Source organism: Pseudopipra pipra, chromosome 8 (genome assembly GCF_036250125.1).
Source record: "Pseudopipra pipra isolate bDixPip1 chromosome 8, bDixPip1.hap1, whole genome shotgun sequence".
In the NCBI taxonomy this organism is placed as follows: domain Eukaryota; kingdom Metazoa; phylum Chordata; class Aves; order Passeriformes; family Pipridae; genus Pseudopipra; species Pseudopipra pipra.
Window position 1 is genome coordinate 6,346,570 of NC_087556.1, and position 20,873 is coordinate 6,367,442.

General features: G+C 38.9%; 1 protein-coding gene across 4 annotated transcripts in view; it reads left to right on the forward strand.

The window, feature by feature from the left end:
- RTKN2 (rhotekin 2) overlaps positions 1-15,198 on the forward strand; it is a 44,989-nt gene extending 29,791 nt beyond the window's left edge. For all 4 annotated transcript variants that reach the window (XM_064662369.1, XM_064662366.1, XM_064662367.1 and 1 more), the window contains 3 exons: positions 5,461-5,626; positions 7,907-8,014; positions 9,766-15,198. In XM_064662369.1, the coding sequence (XP_064518439.1) occupies positions 5,461-5,626; positions 7,907-8,014; positions 9,766-10,319 (828 nt within the window). In that variant the 3' untranslated portion in view covers positions 10,320-15,198. The remainder of the gene's footprint in view (positions 1-5,460; positions 5,627-7,906; positions 8,015-9,765) is intronic.
- Positions 15,199-20,873: the final 5,675 nt, after the last annotated feature.

A 20,873-nucleotide genomic window follows, 5' to 3' on the forward strand; every position in this document is an offset into this window, starting at 1 on the left:
GACATAGCTGGGTTCATCTTACATAACTAAACAGACACGTTTGGAAGCTGTGTTAAGCACAGGTCGATCTGGATTCCGCTGCCGTGCTGCTGCGAGCACCTGGTGCCAACACTAATTCTGAGGGAAGCATTCCTGCCGTCCAGTCGCTTGTTCAGCTGCTGTGCTGCTCCGTGCCAGGGCAGGCACTGGGGCAGCTGACTGATGAATTGGACAAGGGAACTGATGTGGGTTAAAGTTAGTTCATCTGGGGGGGCACGAGGAGAGGTGGCTTTGACTGTGGTTCCCTTTAATAAGTTCTCTTATCCAGTTCATTACATGGCTACACAAGTGCTGGTGTGGTCCAGGGAAGGGGCTCAACAGTGACTGGGAATATGTAGGGACACGGAGCAATAAAGGACTGCTTCTTACAACAGCAATATCAGCTTTTGGTGGCTTTAATGTTTCTGGAAAAGCCAGCTGCAATCTCACCCAGAGTGAGACTGGTATATAACCCAAATGTTTAAACAGTGTATAATAATGTGACTTGTTTGTGTTAGGACTTATTTTTTAACAGGCTAAGATTTAAATTTATTCCTTAAATGAAAATACCTTTTTTTCTAGTGCTATATCTTTTAACGGAGCCATTTCTTCCAACTATTCATACATTTAGGTAAAATAAATATTTAGATCGTGATATATATTTAAGTAGGTTACTTGCTTACCTCTTCAGTCACTTCTAATTGCACTAGTCAGCCTCTGCCATAATTCTGTTTTCCAGCTCTTCACAATATCACTTAAGAAATGGCAAACTTCTGTAAATTATAGAATGACTAAATCCATGTTCCAAATCGTGACAGTAATATTTTTTAAAATTATCTATCAGACTGCTTCATATTTTTCCTTGGAGGTCTCTGTTTGAGTCTATATCCTAGTTTTGTTTTTCCTTACAAAATAACCATATCTGCTAAGATATTTCGCTCCTCCAAGTTACCAATACACTTAGAACCTAAAATCCATCTTAATAAGCCTTTCCTGAGAGACTGTCCTTTTGTTTGCAGAGTATCCTTAAAGCTAACATGCAGAAGGTACATAAATCATATATCTTATACCATTTTACAAGTGTCAGGCTGCTATTCACTGTCTGTGAATCTTTCTTCAATTTAAATTAAAATTAGAAAAAAAGAAATCACAGTTGAAAACATATTTGGATACTTTACTACTTAAACAGTTTCTCTTGAAAATAACTTAATGCCTGCAGATATTTTTTGATTCCTTTGTTATGAAATTTCTCTTATGGATTAAATGAAAGCAGACTAATCATAAGGGCTTGTCTGCTTCATGTTGTTATAGAAACAGCAATTTCGAAATGAAAGTTGAGATTGAACACCAATTCCAGACGTTCTAACTAAAATTTCTTCTGGTTGCATATGTGGCATTTTCACTTGTAATGTGAAGCTGATCCTTTACATGTAATTGAAAGATACTTTCTGAAAAGTAATGAAATCTGGATTTATGAGAAACTCTCTGGAAAATATTCACACTGATAGTCTTATTTCCCATTTCCTTTGAATGGAGACTTGAAGAAGCTATTAAGACCAGCAAAGTCATTACTTCAGCTTCAGATGACTTCACTGCTACTGCTGTTGAGCAAGAATGGTTCTGCAGTTCCTATTATGCAAGTGCTACTATTATTGTTCCAGCTAAATGTGATTATAACATATTACATTGCACAACTAAGTAGGAAAAGAGAAATTGTATTTTCTGTAGCAAAGAAAATTTACTGGAATCCAGTTTGAAGAAATATTCCTTATGGGCCAGTTCCTGATTTTTTTTTCAAGTTTTCTATAGTTTCTAATGAAAACTAAAGGACCTTGCCTATGCCTGATACCTTAGCAAATTGTTACATGTGCCAGCAGTTCACATGGTTTCTCAGTGTTTGGAATACATAATCTATTGTGTTCTGTTCATAAATTGTAATTTTCTTTTTGTGCCATGGATGCCTGAAGCTTGAAGTATTCTGGGGTGTTGATTCAAATTGCTGTAGTCCCATGATTTCCTTCCTGGTATATTTTGCTGGTGCAGTTGTAGTCCTGGTGCCGTGCAGGCCCAGAGCTGTCTCCATGTCCGTGCTGGTGACTGAGGGGTTCATCGGCCAGTTGATAAACTGTGCAGCAGGAGGGAAAGGACAGAATCAAGCTGGCCTTGCCTTGAGTGACAGTTCCTGTTGGAACATCTGTTCTGGACTAGGTCAGGTAAAGAAATTCGCTGGAAAATGTGGCGATGGTTGCAGCAGCATAACTTGGAGGGAGCCATGCAGTGTTTCTAGGGAACCAGGGAGTTCATCCTTGGGCTGAAGCAGGGGAATATGTATATGAGTTCTTGACCATATAAGCTTTTAGGGACCCAGCAACGTGAGCAATGTTCTCTGTATGTGTGGGGCACTCCAGCACAGGGAAACGAGATCAGCCCTGAAAATATCGATATTCTTGGTAGTAAGGACTTTGTCCCACTGCTTCATACATGTGAAAATATTTTGGAAAAGCACAGAGTAGTTAGGTGCCTCCAAATGTCTGGTATCTTGTGTCCCATTGCTCAGTTTAGCCTTGCAGTTGCTTGAAAGAGATTGTGGATGTGGGCAGGGGAAGCAGAGAGAATACCCACATCCCACACGTGTGCTCAGATCGAGGAGTTTGGAAGCTGCTTTATGGCTCCCTGGTGCTCCACAGAACATTGCCAGGTCATGTATTGCCATCTCCTCCTCTGTGTTTTCAGCTGCTGCGGTGCTCCACAGATGGCTAAAATGGCACAGGTATCCTAAGGTTGCTTTTCCATGTTATACTTAAATGTTGTACTTACCGTCCAGTGGCCATGAGAATGTTGCATTAATACAAGTTCACAAAACAATGAAGGGAGAAAATATTACCTGATAGAGTGATTTTGGTCTTGTGCATTAATGTGTTTGAAGAGCACAATTTTAAATTTAACAATAGTTCCCTACTTGCCCCAAACAAATGGAAATTATTAACATTACAACAGGAACCAATGTGTGCACAGGTTATATTGGGTTTCCATTGCTGTACTGTTATTTCTTGGTTGGTTTTTGTTTTTTTTTTTTGATACTAAAAACATGAAGGAATTTTGTTAGATATTATTTGATTTGTTTTAATCTTAAAATAGATACATGGAACTGGGTCTTAGGTTATTCAATATTTTTCTCAAGAACTGTAATTTGTTTTGATGTCTTCAAATAGTCTTTATAACCAGTGCTTCTTACTGTGTCAGGACTGGCTTAGCAGGAAAGTGTTGCACCTCAGCAACCTCTCTCTTGTTTTTGTTTTCTTTTTAGCTTAAAATATGAGCTTTTCAGAGAGGTATTATCAGGCAAAGAGATTTTTTTATTTTGGGGGAAAAGTATAAAGGAAGGTTCTTATTTTACAAAAATCATATTATTTTCCCTTTAAGTCTTTCCCCATCTTCACAGGAATAATCATTTGCATATAGAACATAAAACTGGCTTCAGCTTTCCCAGAACAGTCGCTTGAGTTCAAGATTCAGCTGTTTTTCCTGTTCTGATGCACTGATTCTTCTGATCTTTACACTTGCTATAGCAGAGTTGGTTCAGTTGTCTTATAAGACTGGGAGAGATTGATCATTATTAGAACATGGTAACTTAAAACACTTTTTGTTGTTGTTTAGGGGTGGGGTGAGTGATTTTGTTTGTTTGTTTAATGGCTTTTTGTTGTTGTTTTGGTTTTTTGTTATTAGATGGAACTGGGCATGTAGTGTAATTCACCCAAGCTTGGTAAATTCATCAGCCCATTACTGTAATGGCATCTTGTATCACTGCTGAAATATCCAAGCATCAGATATAGATTGTTGCTTGAGGATTTATCTCCTCTGAATAATCCCACAGTTGTGGGATAAAACCTGCAGCAAACATCATTAAATAAACTTGTGTGTATGGTATGCTTGAAGTTCTTACCTGTCAAATGTTAATCTATTTGATTTCATTTTTTTGCTGGTATCTATGGTTACCTGAGTTAATGGGATATAGAGCACTTATGGATGAATTACTTCATCTCCTATTTTTAGACAGAAGAATTTAAATGAGCATATCCATCAGATATGCTACAAGCAGCTGTTGGTATTTCAAATGGTTACTTCAGTAATGCATTTAAAATCTGGGGAATGTTCTGTAGAATAATTTTTGTTTTTCTGAGTATCGGAACTAGGCTTATCCCCGTGGGATCCCATGCGTAAACTTAATTTCTGTAGGTATATGTTTAACATCTTTAGCAGATGTTTGACATCTGGTTGAGCTGTGTAAAACGGAACTGATTGTTCTGTTCCCACTGTATTTTGAGGAATGCCCCGAAACCACCTTTTGGTCAAACTCCTCTGAAGAGCTGTGTTGTAATGGACCATTGCTTGTTCAGTCAGTTTGAACTGTACGTGCAAAGATATTCCCAGTTTTTCTGCTTTACTTTTGTAAGTAAAGTGGTGTTAGTTACTTTAATTTGCTCATCATGTTTGTGATGAGCAGCAATGTTGACCAGTTGCGTTCTGGAATTTTTTTAGTTGCATTTTGTATCAGACTTTTTCTTAAGTCTTTCAGCATTTTACACACAAAAAAATAAATCACTCAGGTGGGGATAAGTGCCTTTTTTTTAATCGTAGTAATACCATAACAAAGAAACTAGATACTCTGAAAATACCACTGGATCTAACCTGGATGGTAAAAATCAATTGAACTACATCCCTGAACAGAATGGAAAACCTTGGCTATAACAGTGTTGTGTAATCTGAGAGCCTTTCTAACTCTAGCTAAAGAAATTTATAGACTTGTCATATACTTCTTTATATGTATTTAATTCTTTCTATATAGCTCTCCCTAATTAAGGTAAAACTCAAATGTCCATTTTGAAATGGACTAGGTAAGTTTCTTTTTAAATTTCTGTCACTGTTTTTTTCAGCCCTGAATGTTCTGATTCACTAAGGTGAACATAAAATGGATAAAAGTTTAGAATTGGGTAAACAGTATCCCACAGAAATGCAGTAGGAGACCTGAGTAGTAGCTGTAACAACGTAGTTGTCCATCTGAATCATATGGAGAAAAGGAACTGCTTGCTGTTATTTTAGATTATTTGCTAAACTGCTGTGGAGAAAAGGGAGCAGTGTGAGATGAGCAGGTGAAGGCAGAGGGAGGGGAAACACAGAATGTACATCCTGTAATTCAGAACTAAACTGCAATAATTGCACTCCATTCCATTACTATTCACATATTTTGTGCCATTTGAATAGTTTTATGAGAAAACATTTTTATCATCAGTTCCTAACATTAGTTCATTTTTTTTTTAATTGGCAATTAATCTGGATTAGATACAAAGCCAAATGATACCTTCCTTACACTGTCATTGGCCATAAGGTGATGCTAGCGTGGAGCTGAAGCAATAACTCATTACCACAGTTTGTCTTTCCTAGGAAACCAGAATTCGAGTCGTGGATAAGGACTCCAGGAGGAGAACTAATAACTTCTCTGTTATCAACCCCGTGTCTGGAGAGGCTGTGACGCAACGCTTTGCTACTGACAGTAGGGATGAACTTCACAAGTGGATGGAGGCTTTCTGGCAGCACTTTTATGATCTGAGTAAGTAAGCAGGCAGTGCTGGCAGCGTGCCCTCCAAGTGGGGCGTTATGTAACATCAAAGGGATCTTTGAGCAGTTGGAATTGGAATTGCCTCATAAGCCTTTGTTTGCAACGATGAGAAGAAAAATGTTCTCTGGGATAATATTGGGTGGTGGTCTAAGCCATTGGAAGGCAAATATTTGACTAAACCAAAGTCTGTGTGTTCAGTCTGGGTTTTTTGCAGGAAACCAGAGGCAGAATGGGCTCATCAATCTCAAAAGGACTTGGTCTCTTTTGGAAGTTTTCTAGATAATTCTTTTTTAAGGACCGCTAAATTCTCACCATCTCCTTCCTTCACTGTGGTGGGAGGAGTCCACTTCTGCCTGGGCATCCTACCAGTGGTGTGTTGGTTTTGTGAGATTCTGCAAGCATGAAACCTTAGTATGGAAGCCTTAGTGGGAAGTGGTGAGGATGCTGGAATCATCTAGGTTGTGGATTCAGCCAGCTCTTTCAAGTAGGCGTGTGTCCATGGGATTTCCTTGCTCAGCAGTGTTATGGATGAACTAAATTGCAATTTGTTATAATAGGGATTACTTGATTCTGTTGGTTCTCCCTGAAACAACATCTCAGCCTTGGCCATATTGATCACCATAACTGGTCTACTCTGGCCTCAAATTGGGAGGCCTGGAGACACACCATCTATAATGCAGCTGTCTCCTTTGAGAACGCCCGCAGGATCACTCTCGAGGAGAAAAGGCAACGCAGAAAGAACCGTGCATTGCAGAATACACCATCTAAGGAGTCTTTCTGTTGTGCCTTTTGCAATCGGACATGTCTGTCACGTATTGGCCTCATAAGCCACCAACGTGCCTGTAACAAATGTGGATAGAGCCTTCCCAAATCTTCGTTCGTGAAGAACAGCCATGAGATGAGATGAGATGATTCTGTTGGTAATTCAAAGGTTTCAGTACCCCTTGTCACACAGGAATATGCTCACCAAGCCACACTCCAGTCCAGTCATGCAAATACAGGCTGCTTACTTGAACCTGGCAAAAGCTGTACCTGAGGCTTTGTAACAGATTTTAAATTGTTACCCTGATGCTTTGGCAAACCTCTGGAACAACACTGATCTTACATGAGAGAAGAAACTAATTTATTGGTGTGAAACAGTGAAACGTTATTAAAATAGTATAGTGTGTTGCTTGTTTAACACCAAATATTCATTGTAAAAACTACACAGATTTATTTGCCTGTGTCTTTTTCCTCTGCTTTAGTAGTTTGACCCATAGAGTTACTGAAAGTAGAGACTGTCAGCTGTTGTGCTGCCATTGACAAGGTAGAGTAGATTCCTGATAGTCATTTTTATCAGGCCAGAAAACAGAACCAGGTCAATTAATGAAATACCAGTCTTTAGTCTGAGACAACACCAATAAAATAAGTGAATTGAGATTGTGGAAACTCGGTATTGTAGTTGTAGTTCTAGTTATTTCTAACTCTGATTTACAATGAGAAAGGGAACTATCAATTAGAGAAACACACCAAGCAAAAACTAGGGCATCCTCTTTAAATTATCTGTAGAGTGGGGTAAAAGAACTACTTCTTATTCATTATAGATAGAATACCCATGGATTTTTTGAGACATTTTCCTTAGATTCAGAAAAAATGGGTCACTTGGCATTTAAATGCCTTTTTTCTTCCCTGGTTCTAAAATTCTCTTAAAATTAATGTGCTCAGAAAACTTGGAATGATTGGTATGAACAAAGTAATTTTACTGTGTCTTGTTTTCCTTAAGGTCAAAATCTATTAATAGAAAAAGAGGTTTCCTTGTCTGCTAATGGATAAAAGGCAAGTTATCCTCTATTAAAGACAGAATGTTCCTTTGCCATAACGTTGTTACACAGCTGTATAACATCCAGCTTGCAGGATATTTGATATTGTCCCTCATAACTTCATGAAGCTTCCTGAACCTTAAATTTTTTTTTGGTGGTGTTTTTTTTTTTTTTTTTTTCTGATGGATTTATACTTTGTTTGGAGTTTTACAGGCAAATTATGACCATTCCCTGCATAGTGTAACAATAGTGCTGGGATGCTTAAGTTACAGTAACTCATGCTCTTTGTGCTAAGAGAATGAGTACAGAGGTGAAAATACAAATGCATCCTGAGCGTTCCTGCTAAACAGAAATAAGTGCTCACTGTTTAGTATTGCTTTGGAGATAGTTTCCTAACACAATCTAATAACTTCCATTTTTTTTCCAGGCTGAAGTGTTTAAGTTCCAGTCATTGTTCTCTTTTCTCTCTCAGGCCAGTGGAAACATTGTTGTGAGGAACTTATGAAAATTGAGATTATGTCACCACGGAAACCACCTTTGTTCTTGACAAAGGAAGCGACCTCCGTCTACCATGATATGAGTAAGTGGGATTTGCCTTTTCATGTTGCAGGGTAACAGAAACAACATTCTCTGTGTTCAAATGGCTTCTGGTGTTGATGTTGAAATACTGAGTTTTTCAAGGACAATTCAGACAATGAAAGAGCACATAATTGCATACCAAGGAGTTCATATTAAATCTGAATTTGTAATAGCACAAATAATGAATACATTTTTATACCTTGAGCTAAAAATTCTGCAATCTAAACTGTAACTAGAGAGCCCTGAACACACTCAAAAAAGCTGTCACTAGAAATAAACATTCATGGTAAGAGTAGTACAAAGCTCAGGATATGTAAAGGTAAAATAGTCCTGCAAACCAATTGCATGAAATTAATCTGCTGATATTAAAGCTATTTAAAGGCTTACCTAGCATAACTTACCTAATTATTTGGTCTTTGATACTGAAAAATATGTTAGAAAAACCTAGCTAGAGTGTATTCGAGACTTGTATTTTCACAGAGCAAAATGGTATGCAGCAGGATTATTTTAATAGTTTCATTACAGAAATAATATTTACAGACTAGAAAAAGTAGGTCACTTTGTTTTAATGGATCCAATGCAGTATTGACTGAGAAACCCTGTACAACTGTAAATGCCTGACTGCTTCCTGCTTGGGATGGGAACTGTGAAGATGCTCAAAATGCTGTGTGGGTCATTGAGTTACTGTGCATCAGAGCACTGAACAGTCAAAAGAGTCTTATCTAAGCTATGAATGCAGGGCAGAAATGCAGTAAATGAACCACATGGAAGTTTTACAAAGGTACCATGGTAGCATAATCCCACTGATAGACCAGTACATCAGTGAGGAGCAGAACACAAACTCTGCTTCACTCTTAATACCCCATTTTCTTTCCTGTTTATTTATAGTATTTGTAGTCCCCCGTACTTGGCACTGGTGAGGCCATGCCTCAAATCTTGTGTTCAGTTTTGGGCCCCTCACTACAAGAAAGACTAACAGGGCTGGAGCATGTACAGAGAAGGGCAACAGGGCTGGGGAAGGGTCTGGAGCACAAGTCTGATGAGGAGCAGCTGAGGGAGCTGAGGGTGTTTAGCCTGGAGAAAAGGAGGCTCAGGAGAGACCTTATTGCTCTCTAGCACTACGTGAAAGGAGGTTGTAGCCAAGTGATTCTATAAGTAAAACACTGTGTTAAAAATGTGTTGAAAATCATTAATGTGTGGCCTGCAACAGAGATGGTACTACTGCTGTTTGAGGCTGGTATTACTTCAGTATACATAGAAAACTCAGAAAGAGGAATAAGAAATGGAGCAAGGCAGTCTTAAACCACATAGAGAAAAATGATATATGTAAAGGTGTCCCATTTTCAGCAGGCTAGCAGCACAAGAATATTTAGTCATAAACTTTTTCATGAGCCTCCTGTGAAACGAAATTTTCAAAGTACTATACAACAAAATGTGTTTAATGTCTGATATGTACAGGTTTCCCAGTACATTATTTTTTTCTACTTTTACTTGGAAAGAAATATCAGTGCCCACCCTGTTGCCTAAATGCCAGTTGTCACAGAAACAGTTCCCTCCTGTCACCTCAGTTCTCTCTGTGAAAGCATATGTCGTCTTTTCCTTTTCATCCATTAATACTCCTAAAAATAGTCCAGACTTCATGAGACATAATTAATACAGTTTTGTGTTCTAAGTACTAATAACAAAATAGGTAGCAGTAAAATCATTGGTAGTGCTTTAATCTGAGTAAATTGCTGTCCCTTAAAATTACAGGCATTGATTCTCCAGTGAAATTTGAGGGCTTAGCTGATATCATACAAAGGAAAATTGAAGAGAGTGATGGTGAGTTCCTTCTTGGCCAGCAAAAAGAGTCTGCATCTGCCCTATGGGCTTCACTCTTCGATAGATCTCATGAGATGACTGTTCAGAAGAACATGCCTCTGGACCCAAAAGGAGATACTACAAGTCCTAATGACAGCAGAGGAAAGAAAAGAAGAGCTCCACCTCCACCCTCCCATAAGTCACCATACAGTGCAAAAGCACAGGTGAACACAGAGCAACTGGGCAAAGAAAAATGGGGGAAGCCTGACCACACATCTACCAGTGGTTCTTCCCTTGAGTCAGTGTTGGCTACAAAAATGCAGCAGCTGCAGACACCTGTTGCTGCTCCTCGCAAAATCGGTCCTTGTAGAAAAAGCAGTTTAGCTGGTCAGGGGAATCCCATTTCTCTGGTTAACAAGAGCAGGTCTGAAACCAAAACAGTACCAACCCCTAGACAGAAAGGCATCACAGAACTGCTAGACCCTAGGTCTTGGTTGCAGCCATAGATGACATAATTAACTTACAGAGTCCCTGGAATTTAAAGTTTCTCAGCCTTCTACTAATACTCTTGGTAAAAATAGATTTTAGCATATAGCTTTTCTGAATTGAGGCTACAGTGTTTTTGTGTTTGCCAGGGCATTACTGGTAGCTGCAGTCTCAGCTGTGCTCATTAGCACTCACATCTAAATAATTGCACTAGAACAGGGGAAGTTCTCTCTATCTGGAATAATGGAGCTATTTAGGAAAACAGTGGTTTGGTACTTTCCTCTTGAAAAAACCAGCAGTGTTCAGGGTAACTTCAGTGTCCCCACAGCCCAGGTGTTACCGATGCCTTCTATCAGTCCCACAGCTTTGCCCATCCACAGCTCCTGAGACTACTTCAATTGGGAGTTCACACACATTCAGCACAGATCTTGCAAAGCTGATTTTCTTGGGCTCCACGCTTGGCTTAACCTAAAATATCCTTATCTCTCCCTCATTGTTTGGGAACCACTGCTTATATGGTAATCTACCATGAAAAGTTACTGCGCCGTTCTGAACACTCCGTATGAATTTCTGAGGCAGTTCTATCAATTATTATGGGATTTCCCAAGTTCTTGCTGGTTCATGTGCTGTCCGAATGGGCCAGGGTTATCTGTCTATGAGCAAGGATATGATCCATCACTGCTGCTTGTTTCGGACTAACACTGTTCAGAAGCAGTGCTGTGTATGAGCACTCAGGATTTCATCTCATGGTTGTTTTTCCTGATCAGTGTGGCTCTGTAGCACAACTTCTCCTTTGTGGAGCCCCTCAGCTGCTCCTGGTAGGGAGCTGGTTTGTAAACATGGCAATGTTACTGGTAAACAAACAGGGATTTTCACCACTTGTTCTTTCTGCAATAGCAGGGAATAAATACTTCAGGTGAACTTTGATATTCTTCCCTCAGACTGTTCACAGTTTCTGTAAGACGCATGGGTTGTCAGGGTTCCTCTGGCACCTGCAAAACATCTATTGCATACAGAAAATCTGTGTTCTTCTGGATCCACAGCTTAAATACCCAACCCTTTTCTTGGCTGATACATTTATCTGAGATGCTGGAATTCATCCACCAGTAAAGGTCTGCCTGCAGTTCTCTCTTTAGAGCCTTGGTACTCAGACCTGTCTTGAGAGGATCATATCAGCAGCTGTATACATATAGTTCATTAATTATTATTTTTTTTCCTAAGTGTGGATGGCTTTGGGAGCTTTACCGTTTCTCCAGAAGGTAGTGTGGGCATGGTTGGTTGGTTTATCTATTTTTTTGTCTTCTGCTAAGCTCTTGGCTGCACAGCTGTAAAGGTATCTGCTGAATTCCCTCAGTAGTTCATTGGCTATATGGGATAGGGCTTGAGAGGCAGGTTTCATTTACAGATCCTTCCACGGGATTAAAGCCCTTTGTTTCTAGAATGTCCTTGTTCATTCTTCGTTTAATCACATTCCATTTTCCCTCCGAAACAACCATAATCATTCTTACAATAAATCATGCTGTTACTTAAGTGGATGGTTTGTGAATGGTTTATAAATAGGAACAGAAAAACTGAAGAATAACTACATGATTATGTAAATCAGGCAGTCGACTAAGTGGACTGCACAACTCTGAACAAGAAATAGGAAAAATAAACGGGGGGGGGGAAAGCATATTTTCCAAAATGCAGCTTATTTAGCTTTAAATCTAGTCTTAAACGCTGCTGTGCTCTGAAAGAAAAAAATACCTTTTTCTTGGTAACCCCCTTCCATTTAGTGGTTATATTTAAAAATAAATCTCATAAATATATAAGGCAAGAAGGCACCATAATGAGGATTTATTTTTAAATTCAACAGGCCATTGAATTTCAATGAGCAGTTTCTCTATTAAATTCTGTGGCTTTGTTTTGAACTGAACATACATATTTTAGCAAGGCATTTAATATTAATTTGAAGTCTTCAAGTGATGAGAATTCAGTTATGCCTCCTGTTGCAATAGTTAATTACCCCAGGTACATTTTTCACTTGATTTTCTATTTGCATTTCTAGCTCCACCTTAAGTTATTTTGGTCTTTTTATGCATTTGATTGCTTATATTGATCTCTGTAGTATCAGCTTTTCTAATTGCTTGTGTGTAGCTGTAAATCATGATTATGTCCCTTTTAACCTTTTCTCTGATGAGACGTACTGAATTCCTTAACTTTCTTGTTGCAGTGAATGTTATCCAAGACTAATTAATCTTAACGTTCTTCTCTGTACTTCTCACGTATAGAAATATTTTTAAGGCTGACATCTGAATGAGATGCCACATGTCAATAGTGATCCATCAGGACTGTATAGAGACACAACGTGATCCTCTTACTCTGATGAATATCTCCCTCTCCTCTTTCTTCAAAAATTGCATTATGCTTTTTTTTGTGGAAGCATTGCCTTGGATGCTGACTTTTATGGCTCAAGGCTTCTTCGGAGTCTTTCTCAAGAATGCGGTACATCGTCCTCTTATTATCCTACCTTATATTTTCTTAGAAATACACACTGTATTTTACCAGCATTAAAATACTGCTCATGAAGTGATCCAGATTGCTCTGTATAAGTGACCTGTCCTCGTTCTTTACTACTCCAGCAGACTGCATGTCCTTTGCAAATTTATTGCAAGTGATTTTTACAGTTTCTTCCAGATCATTGATTTTTAAAATTGAATGCAAGGCAAGGTTTGTAGAGAGAGGTGGTAAGTTTTTATTACATCAGTGACATGGGTAGGAGGTTGGGGAAAAGGAAACAGACAGGCCACTGAGTTGCTTTTATCCCAGAGCCTTTAGAAAATTGAGTAAGATGGAAAACAGCTATACTTGTTGCTGAATTCCTATTAATACTGTATTTTGAAATTAGTTTTCTGTCTTCAGGAAGACATTCTATATTTATTTGATCTAGTACTGATATTTTTAGGGAAATTACATGTTCACTGGTTTTCAGTAGGTGACTTAGGGTTCTTGTGGGTAACACCTCAGTGCAGGTGTCTTTGCAAGCCAAGCTTACTATATCAGAGAGTGAAATGCAACCTGTTGTTCAAGACCAGTTCTCCATGAAGATATGTTTATTTATATTTTATATCTATCCTTAAATTAGACTCATGTGGGCCAGTTCATGATATTGCTGTGATCACCACTAAACAAACTAGGCTATTAATTACCCTAATCATCCTGCTTCAGAACTATAAAATCCCTATTATGAAGCAACAGTTGACTTCAGGTTTTAGTATTTATTGTTGCTGACTTAGTCTTCCTTTTTTTTCCCCTATTCTGTATTGCCATTATTGCCTTTGCATTTTCTGTTAAGCAAGATGGTTTAACTAATAAAACCTGCAGGCTACCAGCCAACACTGGTCTTAGCTGTACAGTAAAGTCAGTTTTAGGAAATACATTTGTACTCAGCTTTTGTCTATGCAAGAGAACATAGATATTAGTAATAAAAGCAGAGCACAATTTTAGGAATATAATTAGAAGTTACATCTGTGAGGAAAATTGATGGGTTTGTCTTTTCCATATAGTTTCAAATTGTAGTACTTTATTACTGGTACTGGTCCCTTTTCATTGCATAGACTTCTTCAGAAATTAGAACTATCAATTGGGTTCTTTCACAAGTTTTCCTGACCATAGTGAGGATGAATATTCAAAACAGGAATTAAGACCAGTAAAACACCGTAATGTTTTAGATTTGGCACTGGTTCAGGTCCCAGGCTGTGAGGTTTGAAGGGTGATGGTCATTGAATCCCATCTATTGGCAGCACATGGAGCTAGAGAACTCTTGACTTTTGTCCTTCCAAGGGGAGGTGAGGGGAGTCAAGAGGCAGAAGGTGCCTGTTCCATAGGGGAAATGCTACTTCTGGGCAGTGAAAGAGAATGTAACCATTACACCATCTTATCACCTGCACTCAATCGTGAGGGTGCTATGACTGCATGACTCAAAATATCAGGGATCAAAACCCAAAAGTCACTTGATAACCCATGTAAATGATGATGAAATAGGAAATACTTCACAAAGGCGCAGGAGACATTAGCCAGCCTCCTGCTGGGATGAGGCTTGGAGGACAGCAGGAGGCCTGTGGCTTCTCCCAGCCCTTGCATCCTATTCCCCACATTTGTGCAGGCAAGCTGGAGTGCTGCTGCCTGACAAGGAATTCCATAGACAAATGGTATTTGTTCAGAGACCCTGAGCCCGGAACAAATGGCTCAAGAGTCTCAGTGTACCACAGGGAAAACACTGGTGGCATCTGCTGAACTACACGTGAAGAGGTACTTCTCTGAGGAACATGTCAGGCCTGCTCTGAAAACTGTACCTGCTGGAACGAGTTAATGCTGCTTAAAAGCAAAATTAAGTACTTGAATTACTGTCTTGAAGTCGGGCAGAGATAGGAGTCAGCCTGAACTGCTTTTTTAGGAAATACAACTTGAAAGTAATTGCTAGTCCAAACTTGAATATAAATTTCATGGAACATGAACAACTTTTGAAATATTGACTGAACAAAGCCTTAATGTGGTAACTTCTTATATTTAGCTAATGTTTTCAGCTGTTTACTTGGTCTTGGAATGGTAGACGGTACCTTTTTTGATTTTAAAGTCATTAGCTTCAAATGTTTACATTTTTACTAGTATCATGATTTTTTTTTCCTATGATAATAAAACTAACATTTTATAGAGGTTTGTACATATTTGGAAATGCTGTCCTAGTATTCACAGGTGATACGTAATTAATGCAGATTGCCTTAATAGAAAAATGCAGATTTGGACACTAATGTATTGTGAAATGTTAGAACAGAAATCTTCCTTTCTATTTTTTGCTGCTAGCATATTGTCGTTCTTTTAAAATATGCAAGTGAAATTAAAAACGTTTCTAGAATGAAAGGGTTTTGCTGTACTTTTCTTCAATCTGTAACTACATTAAGCTTTGCTCCAGTGTATAAACCCTAGGTGATGGCTGCTGTAAAATCAGAGAGCTCAGGGATAGCTACTTTTGCCCTGGGCCTGTTGTTACTGTGCCCCTCTAGGCTTGAACTGGCAACAGCAAACAGTATCAGCCTCAGTTTTCTGAACTGGAGGAAGGGAGGAAAAACCATTTAACTGGCTGAGCAATCAGTGCTGGCTGCCATGCATTTACTCAGCAGATGGGTCCCTGTGTGTATAGGTAAAGTCAGAAACATTACCGAGAAGCACCTTGTTTCCACAACATTTTAGTTCAGGTGCTATCTTACTTCTCTCATGGACTTTCAGGAAAACACGCCATGAAGCAGATTTACGTCATTTCTGTCTGCTTTGTAAGGTGGCTTTATAAATGAGCCACTGGCACTACTGATCCCATCCATTAATTGTTTTTCCTTTCACAGGCAGCCTTGTGCTGAAGGGGAGCTCCTGTTTGCCTCACTGGCTGGAGCTCAGTGTGGCTTTGCTAATTCAAAGCCAACTGTGCCACAAAAGTTTTATAACTTTTGACCCAGTTATAAAATAACTGTAATAAATGTAGAGGGGATTGCTAGATATTTTAATTTTGGGATATTTGACTGATTTTAAGAGTCCATGAAAAAAACAAAGTGGGATTCATAATTGCAAGGCAAGGCAACGCAGATGAGTGATTTAATGAAAGTCTTGCTGCAGCTAAAGCTGCTGCAGTTTGCTTTAAGGGATCATGGTAATGTAAGATATGGTGATCTTTTCATATAACCATTAGCAAATGGTTAAACTGTAATTGTTCCATATATGTATTAAATACTCACAGAAAAAAGAGTTTGTGAGACATCAAAACAAATTGCTTTTCATGAGGAAAGAACAATCTTTCATGATTTTATATCAAGATAGCTTTTTAAATGTTCTTTATGTACCTCCCCAAAGGGAGAAAAATTATAATAACTAGTGAAGTGTCTTTTATTCTGTTAAGGCTTTTCTTCACAGTTCTATAAACTTCTTGCAAAATAGTTACAAAATAATATTATTTATTGTACACATTCTCTCATCTGTAGGGTTTTTTTCTGCTCTTGTCCAGTGTCAGAAGATGACACAGGAATACCTGCAGAAGAAGTTGTGGAGTTGTTTCATACAAAGAGAGCTTCTTCCCAGCCCTTAGTAATTACAGGCTGTTTTATATGCAGACGTGGGAAGCCTTTTAGTCTGTGAAAGTTTCACTGTATGTCTCTGTCTGGACATGAATTCATAGTGGCAGTTGAAAGTAAAAAATTGTATTTTTTAATTTACTTAAATTTTGGCATCACTGTTGCCTCATAGCACTTGCAGTTTGATGATATGCCACAAGAGTTTTCTTTCCAAACTTTAAAATTTGTATATTTTCTTTTGCTGAGAGGGAAAGAGTCAGCATTTGTCATCACATTCCTTTTTTTTTTTTTTTGTCACTGGCTATAAAGGTGGTTCCAAAACACAAACACCTACTTAAGTTTTTTCACCCTGAAGGCACCATCCCAGTCTCTTCCATCTTTTTTTTTGATTATATTTTCCATTTTCTAATTAGCGTCTGTTTCAAAATCCCACATGTATTTTGACAATATCTTTCTTGAATTGGGTGCCCAGATCTGAACACACACTGCTCGCTCAGGGGAACCCTTGATTTACAAGAACAGAACATGTACATTAGTATTGTCTGTGTTTTAGCTGCTCACTCTGCATTAGCGAAAACCAAACAAAAATGTTTCCGTCGCTCTGTGGCCGGAATGGTCTGTGCTTAAATAAAGATGTAACTTGGGGAAGAGAAGAAGATCTTAGTGCTGTTATTGTGAGCTTAACATCTCCCTTACAAATTTCTCAATAGCAGGAAAAATTGTTCTGGCTGCATGGCTGGCATGAGTGAGCTCCTTTGTCCTCACAGCATTTGTTTTTCAGATGGCAGCAGCTGCTTTACTTCCTCCGGTTTTGAGTGATCATTACTCTTCAGTCCCTCATGTCTGTACGCGAGGGTTGAGAGCTTTTGAAATAAACTGTGAGCAATTTAACTGACCTTCCCATGATGTGGATGGATCAGCTGCGGTGCCAGTTGCCGAAGCACTGAGCTGACAGATTCTTAGCCCACATATTTGGCTTTTGGGAAAACTGAGGGCCTGTGGCAACTTTGCCTTTCCTCTGAACCCCGACTTAGTGACTGGACCCAGAGGATGAGGCTGCTCTTTTCACCACCATAGCTTTGTCACACAGCATGGACCATTTGACGTGGAAGAAACTCTGCTCAAAGGTTAGTAGAGTCTCAAATTTTATTAACTAAATGGAAAACCTTTTATTAAGGACAAATCCTAATAATGGTATTCCATGCACAGTTCCAGGTTAAATTGGATTTATTATACCATGCCCTAATATATCAGGATTTTTCTATTATTTTAATAAGAGTTCATTTGTGTGTCTAATAATACATCACATTTTACTCATGACCTCTTTAGAAAGTTTCTTAAATATTTGCTTGATCATTACCCTACAGTAAAGAAGGATAAAGGTCTGCTGTCTTGGGAACACCTCAGGTTTATCCCAGCTCATGCAATAGCCACTTGAGCCTATAGACTGATGCACGCTTTTCCATTCATTCATTTAAAATAATTGTATAATTCCTTGGCAAGTAAAGTTAGTGATTTCCAAGCATTAATGTGTAACCTGCTATTTACATTTTTCATAAGGATAAACCAAAACATATTGGTCTCCTGCTACTCTACAACTTGCTTGAGTGATTAATATAAATTTTAGCAACAATTTGTTTACTTGCATTTTTCTACATTTCCTTCACCAGGGCAAATTCTGTGAACCATACCTGCAAAAAAAAAAAAAAAAAAAAGAAAAAAGAAGGAAAAGATAGAGCCAATTATTTAGTTAGGCTCCATCTGTCTCATGTTGAAGCATTAAAGAGAGCCAAGAGGTTGCTGCAGAAACAATTATTTGAATCAGGGTACATAGCTGCAAGTGTATAAATTCAGTTTGGGCTCTTGCTGATATTAAAAAAGAGTCAATGCAGGGGCCATGGCTTCTCCGCTCCTCCTTTATAGATAGGAACAGTTGTGACAGAAGTTTCCATCACACTTTTTGAGACGTTAGTCCTTAGTGGTGCTGGATTTGGCAAAACAGTTCATGACTGTGACCTAAATACTGCTATCCTCACAGACCTTCTGAACTGGGGGCATGCAGGAAAGGAAAAAGAATTCTAGTTCTCCCTGTTTCTAGAGAGGTGATGCTAGCAAAGCTACTTTTAATGTAAGAACTGGGCAGTTTTGAAAAGTTGACTGTTACAAGTGTGAGGTGACCCCCAGAATCTCAATTAGGATGTTTTCTGAGAAGCCACCTGACGTTATTGCTGCTCTTCAGCTTACTGGGCAACCTCTTCAGCTTTCTATAGTGGCATAATATTCAGAGATGATATTGTTTAGTCCTCATACTACACTTTTGAAGCCCCTTACTACAGAGAGCTTTGAAACCTTAAGCTCTCCTTCCCTTTTCAGTGTCACTGTAGGAATTAGCCTTGTCTGTCAGGAACATATTTAATCTCGACTGACTTGCAAGACACATGGGGTTACAGCAGCTGAAAGTGTGGCTTGGGTTTGGCCAGAGCATTGCAGGCTGGGACTTGGAGCAGAGTTTGTCCATGGAGCAGAGTTTGGGGAAGCAGAGTTTAGGACTGTCTCCTATGAGACACTCTGGTCCTCCTCATGGTGTTGAAGGAGCAGCAGTCACGGACAAAGAAGCTGGAGAGATCAGAAACCCCTTTCCAACCGACATGTTCAGTACCTGCCTCAAGCTTCAGCACTGATCCCACCATTTTCTACAAGGCTCTAGTCCCAACAAAGCATCAGTTTGCACGCTTGAGATGCAAACTCTGCTGATGCTGCCCTGGACACGTGTCAGGGAGCAAAATGGCACTGGCACTGCTGCCTTTCCCCAGTGCCACAGCACACCAAGACACTTCTGCCCAGCCAGGTCCAGAGCTGAAATCCCAACATGCTTTTTATCCCACTCCAGCGCAGTTCTCACAGGGAGAAAGTTTTAAAGTGCTTTATAATGATTAACCCTTTGGGTTAATTATTTGTATGGCAGGAGAAGTCATCCACAGAGGTTACATGTATGAAATATCCATGTATCAGCCCTTATAGACCTGATTGTGCTCAGGTTTGTTTGCCCTTTTAGCAGCATCCTGATCCTATAATCAAATCGTATGTGTAAGTTCTGGGTTTCATAAACTAAAACTTAAAAGAACAAACAAGCAAATGAGCTTTTCCACGGCCTCCTTCTCTGCTGAGTGCAGTGTTTCCAGGTCCTCATCCATAGCTCCCTGGAGCAGGGCTCCAGCTTACAGAGCTGCAGTCCCTCCTGGCATTCTCATTCATGCATTCTATCAAACAACATTTTCTTTGATTTTTTTTTTTATCAAGATCTTCTTGACTGAGATCTTCAAAGCAATTAATTCAGTGCTCCATGATTGCAGCTGCTGAATAATTGTTTGTTAGAGTGTTTTCTTTCCCAGGCAAGAGATGTAAAATAGTTGCTCCCCTCAATAAACAAGTTGTCAAATGTGATTAGTTAATGGACCTGTAATCACGCGATAGCATAAAGGTAAGGATTTGGTAAGTGTGATGTGAAAATGCATATTTAAATTAAAGGTATAGGGGAAAATTTTCCCATAGGAACTCTTTCTATCGATGCTGCGATAGACTATTTACCATGCATAATGATTAACTGTAGATCATTATTAAAGAAAACAAGAGATTAGTCATCAAGCATTTCAAATTAAAGGTACATTGATTGTTTGAGGTACTTTTAGGTCTAGGTGGGAGATCAGGTTAGCGCCCAAGTCCCCATGCCTCAGCTGGCCTTCCCATATAAAAACTGATATGCAGAATTAAAAGCCTTTTAAAATTAAGGTCAAAAATTTACTGGCCAGTATAAGCTCCAAGACCCTGAAATGTGATCCTCTGTTCCTAGTCACTACCCCTGTAATTTGTCAGGCTTGGTCAGACACATGTTAAGAAGCAGAAATGGAGCACCTGGGCTCGTTGTTTCATGGGGAAGAGGGAACATCATTTTTTGGCAAGTGAATGCTCATTCCAACCTAAATGCAGTTACAGCAAATGTGTATTATAGCTCAAAAATCTAATTAGCTCATTTTCATCTCTAAATGATAAATCTACCTTTTTGCTAGCCCTTTAGAAGAAATCCAAGACAATCCTGGAGTGGCATCTGTGGAAAGCCAAAGCCCGGTGCAAAGGAATTTTGCAAGGCTGAGGGTTTTTCCTTCCACCCTCCCTTGGGAAATGTACATTCAATGGTAACATTTCCTAAAAGAGTTTTCCTTGACAGAAAAAGCAAACACTTCTATTTTTTGTTTTTGTTAAAAGCTGTATCTATTATAGAAATTTAATTCTCCATTTAGGAATTACAAACAGTAATACAATAATAATAGTTGTTGGTTACCACACGCTAATTTCAGACTATTGCAGGCAGCTGCCTTCTGCTTTCTGTGCAATCTCTTAGCATTAGGCTCCAATATAAAATGAAATTACTCTGAACTGTCTGCCAAATTTGACTATTCTTTTAAAATCAAGTAGCTG